Source organism: Phaseolus vulgaris, chromosome 3 (assembly GCF_051622355.1).
Source record: "Phaseolus vulgaris cultivar YP4 chromosome 3, ASM5162235v1, whole genome shotgun sequence".
Classification (NCBI taxonomy): domain Eukaryota; kingdom Viridiplantae; phylum Streptophyta; class Magnoliopsida; order Fabales; family Fabaceae; genus Phaseolus; species Phaseolus vulgaris.
The window spans coordinates 14,566,994-14,575,161 of NC_143500.1; the positions used below are offsets into that span (position 1 = coordinate 14,566,994).

General features: G+C 34.2%; 2 protein-coding genes and 1 non-coding gene across 3 annotated transcripts; 2 read left to right on the plus strand and 1 right to left on the minus strand.

Moving 5' to 3' along the window:
- Positions 1-2,352: 2,352 nt before the first annotated feature.
- LOC137806686 (uncharacterized) lies at positions 2,353-6,380 on the plus strand. The gene is made up of 8 exons (XM_090300478.1): positions 2,353-4,048; positions 4,127-4,193; positions 4,315-4,389; positions 4,463-4,514; positions 5,025-5,110; positions 5,202-5,276; positions 5,875-5,969; positions 6,046-6,380. Exon 1 carries the CDS (start codon positions 2,440-2,442, stop codon positions 2,824-2,826), a length of 387 nt encoding a protein of 128 aa, XP_090156604.1. The 5' UTR covers positions 2,353-2,439; the 3' UTR covers positions 2,827-4,048; positions 4,127-4,193; positions 4,315-4,389; positions 4,463-4,514; positions 5,025-5,110; positions 5,202-5,276; positions 5,875-5,969; positions 6,046-6,380.
- Positions 3,615-6,380, plus strand: CLS (cardiolipin synthase). The gene is made up of 8 exons (XM_068606922.2): positions 3,615-4,048; positions 4,127-4,193; positions 4,315-4,389; positions 4,463-4,514; positions 5,025-5,110; positions 5,202-5,276; positions 5,875-5,969; positions 6,046-6,380. Exons 1-8 carry the CDS (start codon positions 3,615-3,617, stop codon positions 6,134-6,136), a joined length of 975 nt encoding a protein of 324 aa, XP_068463023.1. The 3' UTR covers positions 6,137-6,380.
- Positions 6,381-7,541: 1,161 nt separating this feature from the next.
- Positions 7,542-7,613, minus strand: TRNAW-CCA (transfer RNA tryptophan (anticodon CCA)). Its single transcript has one exon. It is a non-coding gene; the product is annotated as a tRNA-Trp (tRNA).
- Positions 7,614-8,168: the final 555 nt, after the last annotated feature.

Sequence of the window (8,168 nt, forward strand, 5' to 3'; positions counted from 1 at the left end):
TTATAATTAAAATATGCAGGAATTTGAAGATTATTAACCTTTATCATGAAAATAATGCAAATCTTCTTAATCTTGTTTGGAACTTTGCTTATAGCAACAGACCTTGGTCTTTGCTCTTGAAAGTCACAGTACTTAAATCAAAATACGAGTTTCGAATGGTTTATAGATCATCATATCTTTGGCCTGAAATTAAGCAATTTTATTCTACTATTAATTTCTAGAATGATAAATGGTGTGGTACTACTTCTTTAGCGAATATTGTAGGATTATCTGATGGTGCTAGCATTTCGGATACAGTCTCTCAGTTTTGGATAGGTGGTGATTGGAATATTCCATTGTTTTTATAACAGATATCTCATCTTTTTTGTCATATCATGGTTAGGGCGAAACAGGATATTCCTAATTGGATTTTAGATGAGTTTGATTGTTTCACTCTTAAATTGGCTAGGACTTTTTTCTTGGATCTAGGAGTTCCCTGTGGTTGGGGTAAATTTATTTGGTTTTCATATTTTCTGCCTTCCAAAAACTCTTGTCTTTGGAAAGTTTTTCATGGACGGCTTCCTATAGATCAGCATATTCAAAATAAAGGTTTGTATATTTGTTCTATGTGTACGCTTTGTGAAAAACACGAGGAATCTATTCAACATTTATTTTTTTAATGTTCTAATGCTTTGCGTATTTGGAGTTGGGTTTGACAAATTTTTCCTACTTCTCATTTCTCTAATAAGGATGGTCTCCTCTCTTTTATTAAGAGTGATTGTAGTCCTTTGGTTAAATTGATTAAGCTTGTTGTCATAACTTTTTCTATTTGGATGATATGGCGTATGAGGAATTATGCTCGTTTTCAGGATAAGATTAAGGTTTCTAGGGCTATTTCGGTTATTAAAGATTTAACTCGTCTAGTGGAAAATTCATCTAAAGCTTCAATGAAGAATGACATGTTGGATTTTAACGTGATCACGTTTTTTGGTATTAATACTCGTACTGGTAAAGTTCTTTGTCCTCTTCCTGTTAAATGAGAGTTTCTTCCACCAGACTGGGTTAAAATTAACACTGATGGGGCTGCTAGGGGATATCTTGGTTTTGCTACTTGTGGAGGTATTTTTCGTGGGAGTATGAGGGATTTTATTGGAACTTTCTCTGCGTTTCTTGAAATTCAGATTGCTCTGGTTGCTGAGTTTTATGGGGTTATACATGCTATGGAGGAAGCTCAAAAGATGGGGCTTACTAATGTCTGGTTGGAATGTTATTCTACTTTGGTTTGTGTTGCGTTTACTACTAGGACTAATGTTTCTTGGTTGCTTCGTAATCAATGAAATACTTGTCTTAATTACTGTGGAAAAATCAGATTTTGGGTTACTCATATATTTTTCGGGAAGGAGATGCGTGTGTTGATAAGTTGACTAATTTATGATTTATTCATAGAGAATCTTTTCATTAGTATAATAGGTTACCATCTAGTATGTTCTTATAATTCTTTATTAATAGATATAGTCTATCTATATATCATTTTGTTAACATATGAGTTTTGGTTTGGTATCCCCGTATTTTTGTATTTTTTTTTAATAATAATTTTTTTCATGTGATGGTAAATGATTGTTGTTACTTGAAATGTTAGTATAGTTAAGATGTCAAGTTGGATGGTGATACCTAACATGAAAGCTTTTATTTTAAAAAAAATGGAGAAAATTTTTGTTACGTATATGTGTATGGTATTATACAAATATTTTAAATATAAGTTATGTTTAGTACACTTAAATTAATTTAAATTCTTAATAAAATTAATTATGTAATATTTTTAACTTTAATTAATGAGAATATCAATTTCCCGTTAATTCAATGATAACCAAACATGCTTTTGATTAAATAAAGAACTCCCATAATTAGTTGTAAGATTTATTAATTTTTTGATAGCTAATACTTTATTAATTTTAAATATATATTGTCTTGTTGTTAGTATGTCACTCAAGCAAGACAAGACAATGAAAGATGAACTTTGTTTCCTTCAGCCAAGGCACAAAAGGTGGAGAGTGAAGAGAAACTATTACTAGAAACTAAAAAGTGAAACAGTGATTTGGAATCTGTAGAAATTTTAATTTTGTGAATACAGAAATCGCGGAAGAACTTAAGGGAACAAATTACAGAAAGCAATTTCATACATATCATGATCAATAATTTTATATATAATTATAGTGTGCAGAATAAGCAAGCTATTATATAGTTGGAGAAGTCAAAAGGATAAAGTGAGATGTGGGAAAAACAAGTGAAATTTCATTGCAGAGGTTGGGATAATTTGATGTTCTTGATCACTTTATAAAGTTTCAATCATGGAACTTGATGCTTTTCATAAAGCGTGTTATTGTCTACCATCTACTAAAGGCCACAGCTATCTTCATCTAGAAGCCTCCTTCATCAATCCAATTCAAACCAGTAAATTGAATGCACTATAAAAGCATTGTCACTGCCATCAAAACAATATTTGTAGCAAGAATGGCTGCTCCTACACCAGTTGCTGTAGGCACAAGAGGCACAATTGGATCCCTTGTGAGGAAGGAAATTGAATACTTCTCCAAATTTGATTTAGGGAACTCAAAAAGACCTCAACCACATTTTGTGGACATGACTTCTGGCAGAGGCTATTCCACTTCCAGACCTAGTTTCTGGGTGCTTCTAATGACAGGGAAGAGAAGGAAGAGAAGAGGTAGCAATGTGTTTCTCCCAAAAATGTGTTCGGTTGCAGAGGTGGTGGAAAGCAACAAGTGGAACAGGGTTCCTGGTTATGGCTACAGGATCCTCAAGGATGACATCAACAACTTTCATCTCTGAGTCATAGTTTCTTCAATTAGTCTCCCCTTGTATCTTGAATCACCCAAAACTTGAAGCAAGTTAATGTTATTTTTCTGTTTGTGATGCCAAAATTAGGTTTTTCATCTTGGGGTTCATCTTGATTTCAAGTTCTCTCTGCAGCTCCTCTATTTCTGATGCTGGTATTGCTATTGTTCTTTCTTTTGTTGCTTTCAGATATAAACTGAGTGTTCCAGCGCATCTCATTGCAAGGAAATTTGGTGATAACCAATATACTATGTAACTTTTGAAAATAAAATTGTGACCAAATTCTAAATTTTAAAAAAATAACTTGAATTCGATTTTAATAATATTATATCAATAAATTTGAAATAAGGAATTAATAAAATTTTAAAAATATTATCTACGTAGATAATAAAAAAAATGTGCTGAAATTCACCATTTTAATTTTTTCAGAGTTAGTAGAAAGTTGTGCTTTATAATATGATTTTTATTTTTATTCACTGGAGTAATAATATCAAATTTCACTTTTAATTTTTAATTGAAATTATACTCACATGCATAATTTTATTTTATTTAATGGAGAAAATCCTCTGGGATTTGGTTAAAGTGATAGAGGATTTAACTTTTACCGTGAGAAGAAGACGAAGGCTGTAAATAGTAAAAAAATTGGCAATGGTTAAGCTTTCAGAATTGGATGCTCCCTTCAAACTTCAGCTCAACACCGTCATATACCAATCCTCACTGTCATCAAAACCCAAAAACTTGCTCAATCTCTGTGCGCAGCTCCACCGGAAAATGCTTCAATAATGGTTCTGTTCCGCAAGTTCCTTAAAGCAATACTCGCCGACCACACCCAAGCCCAAACCAAAGCCCGAACCTTCCTCACCTCAATATCCGCATTCCCCTGGTACACGCCTCACCACAGCCACCGCCTCTGCCGCTCCCCAACCAATAACAGATTCCTCTCTCCCGGCCCAGGCCCAGGCCCAGGCCCTCTCTTCCTCTCTCGCCCCCCATGGAAACTCTCTCAATCCGCCACCCCTCTCTATTTACACGAAAACGCCGTCGTTTTCCCAAAGGTCCACTCCTTCGATTTGCTTCGCTCCACTCCTCCCCTCCCTCTCCGCTTCCCTGATCCGGTTCCCTCCATTTCCACCAACCCTTCCCTTTTCCACACCTTCGTCAATCTCCCCAATTTCATATCCTTCTCCCGATTACTTTCCGGTCCTCTTCTCGCATGGTACCTCCATTTTTCTGTTTTTTCTTCGTTCTAAATACAGTATTCGGTGGTTTAGTTTGGCTTTTTGTTTTTGCGCAGGATGATCTCCAACGAGTTGTATACTCCAGCAATTGTAGGGTTGGCACTCTCTGGGGCCACTGATTGGGTGAGTATCAATAACCAATGTTCATTGCTTTCTAATTACTATGCTGCAACTCAACGTTATCATTCACATGCTAAACGTGTTTGTCTTTATGTTGTCGTGTGATTCTAATTATTGATCGTAGCTGGATGGACACGTGGCTCGGAAGATGAAGATAGATTCCGTAGTGGGTTCCTACCTTGATCCCCTTGCTGACAAGGTAATCTCCACTCTCTTTCCCCCCTTCCACTTGTGTTTTTGTTTCATCTGCTGTTCTTCTTTCGTGAATCCAGGTTCTTATTGGTTGCGTTGCTCTTGCCATGGTGCATAAAGATCTACTGCATCGTAAGTCCTTCTGCTTGCTACTTCTGTTTTGTGTCTGTTTGTGGGGTTGTGTGGGTTGGTTTTTAAACAGTAGCTGGCATAGGCATTTATGATTTTATCAAGATTAAAATAGAACTGAAAATACCATAGTATTAGAACATGGCCATGGTTTTAAAATGGGTCTTTACTGTGAGTTTGAAAGCAATGTCAAGGATTTTAAGTGTCCGCAACAGCAATTGTGGCTTCACTGGCTCTTTTTGTCCACAATTTCCTGTAATATCAAGAAATGCTGCCATTGCAATTTAAAACCTTGTCCTCGGTTGCTAATTTAAGACAAGGATACGCACACATCTCTCTCTGAATGCCAGTTTTTGTAGATCTTTTTACATAAGATATTTCAATGTGAGGCTGACAATCAGATGCAATTTTCATTTAATTATATGTTGCATTATTTGGCATTTATGTTTCGAGAACCCAGATATTACCATATATGTTATGTAATACTATCCATTCTGGTTTCTCATTTTGAAGCTGGACTTGTTAGTCTTGTTGTGTTTCGGGACGTCTTCCTTGTGGGGGGTGCAGTATTTCTAAGAGCAAATAGCTTGGGTTGGAAGGTATGAACAATGTGGTTCTCAACTTTTCCTTTTTGCTTAAGAAATTGTACAGTCATCAAGATAAAATCTTGATCTTGTGTGTTTCTCTCAGTGGAAAAGCTGGTTTGTTTTTTTTAACCTTGATGGAACCGCCCGCCAAAAGGTTGAACCACTCCTTCTAAGCAAGGTAAGCTTGATGGATGTTTTTAGTTTATCATACAGTGCATATGGTGTTGGACATTAACTGCAGACTAGTTTACTAGTGGTATCACCTGCTTGTTGTGTTGTTCTCCTTGATAAATGTTTAGGGTTATGATTGAAATGTGCAGAGACAGAACAATTTACAATATTGGACTGATTTCTTAACATGATGAACGAGTCCAAGCCCTTCCTTCAATTGAACCTAATATTCGAGTTTGATTTATTAACATGATGATGAATAGTGTAAGCATATATGTATACAAGCAATTAGAGGAATTTGAATATTGTTTATCAACAGCTACTACAGGACGAAACCCTCAGCTTGTAATGGTCTCAAATTACATTCTCAATCCCGCCCTTTAACTCTCAAGTTTTTCCAAGTATTAGTCGCTTTAATTTCTGACTTTACAAAACCTTCACTTTAATTCCTAACTTTGCAAAACTTCACTCACTAAAATGCATTTAAAAAGGAAAATAAAAATGCTATCTAGTTGTAGATTAGAGAAGTAAAATTATGATGGAGAACCTGTCAAAAGTTCTCTTTTATCTTCATACTTCTTGAGGAGGAATACAAATTTGAACAGGTGAATACAGTTTTCCAATTAGCTCTAGTTGCTGCTGCTCTTCTTCAACCAGAGTTTGGAACAACGGAAACTCAACCATATATCACTTATATGAGGTAATCTTGTGAGAATTTTATGTTTCCCTTCCAGCAAGTCTTCCCAGATATGAACTCGAACCATTTTCTGGTGCAGCTATTTAGTGGCTTCAACAACAGTGGCAACTACTGCAGCATATGGAGCACAATATTTTAGGAGATTTGCAGTAGTATCAAACTCGGTCTAGTTGAGTTTCCATTGAATGCAGAGGGATGGAGGGATCGGCACGAACTAGGACTCATTGCACAGTTACTTACAACTATATTGCACAGGCTGTTTTCAAATATTGCCTTCTGATGTGAGCATTAGTGTTTCAAGTAGTTAGTGATAAATGTTAGATTTTTTTTTTCTTCTGAAATTCTGTGTTTGAGGAAAGTTTAAACGTGTCTTTCTCGTTCATCGTCATTTTAATTTATCTGATCATTTAGTCACACCAAACCCAAATTATAACCTAAACATAAATTGCCACAATGCTACCTATTGTAAAAATTTGATTTGAAAAGCTTTGACAAAGTCTTAGTTGCCAAATTTGAAAAGCAACAGAAAACGAAGAACAAAGGTGATTGTTTCCATAATGAGAACTATATTAAAAGAGAATTAAAATATTTGTTCTAATAAAATAGAAGAGTGTTATCTTAATAATCAAAACTTTAAAAGGCAATGTATTATTTTTGTCAAATAAACATAAGCAAGATTAATGACACTTATATATAACTGGTTTACATTAGATCTATTTAATCTAATTTTCAATTTGACCTAATTAAGTATAATTGGGTTGACTTTATTTTTTTACTTATAATCGAATTTAACTTGATTCAACTATAATTTATGTTGGGTCATATAATTTAAAAAAAAAATATCAACTCAAGAATAAACATCTTAAAATAAGTTTTTTTAATATTTATAAAATAATGAGAATATTTATGTCACATGAATAAGTAACATTTTATTTAAATGTCAAAATAAAAAATGAGCTTAATTTCAAGATAAAACACATATTTAAGATATCAAATTTAAAAAACAACAGTGGGCCAATCAAACTCCTACATAAATTCTTGTATGTCTCATTACGTTTAAATCATTAGAGCTTTATTTGTGCTGATCATCAAAAGATTCTATCGATAATCAAACCATGTTGAACACGTTAACATTATAATTTAATAGGAAAATGATTATTTGACACCTCCAAACCGTTTGCTCCAATTTACACCTGTGTGACGTGGAGGAATGGATGATGTGGCATGTGCACTTTTGGTATTTTTGGTAAAAGCAATGTGGCATGTGATCTGAAAAGGGGGAAGAGTGTATTAGGGTTTGAAATTCAAATTTCCCGCAAGCATAGGAACGTGTAGAGATAGACGAACGGTGACGGCGGAGAGGACAAAGGTGCGAACTGACGGTGACGGCAGAGTAACACGAACTGACGGTGGTGAACGAAACGGTACTCAATTTAATACTAGAGACAACAATTGTAATACACTTGTTTCTTCACGATGATACCTCAGTCAAAAATATGGCTTCAGAATGCTGCGTTGGGTGTTTTCATTTTGGGGAAGCAGACAAAAAATTTGGAAAGGAACGAACACAGGATTTGAACCCGACGTGAATCGAACACGCAACCTTCTGATCTGGAGTCAGACGCGCTACCATTGCGCCACGGATCCTTCTTGTCAGTTTATCTAATTATACGCTAGACGTATCCTTTAGTCCAAATTCTATCTATTATATATGAATCATTTTATGTAGTATTATAAATTTTACATTTCTATTAATGTGATATTGACCCAGTTTTATTTTAGCTTTTATTTTCATATTTTTAAATCCCCGCATGAGTTTTAATTATAAAAAACCTTTTCTCCCTCACCCATGCCACATGCTTACGGAGTGAATCATTTATGTTTGGTGAAGATGAAGAAAAAAAATTATTATATGTTGTCTTTTTTATAACAAACGTTTTATATATTTGTTTAATGAAGAGAAGAGAGGATTGGATAACAATATATTTAAATACATGTTACCATAAAATGTTATTTCTTCTGAGGAAAAAATACAGAATACATTTCATTTATTATTTAAAATTAAACAAATAAGAATAATTCTTTCTACTAAATAAGTTAATCCCTTCTTTTAAAAATTATTGTTAATATTGTCAAGGTACTTCCTCTATTTTAAATAAACTTTGTTTTAAAAGTGTAGTATTTAATATAATTAATTTATTC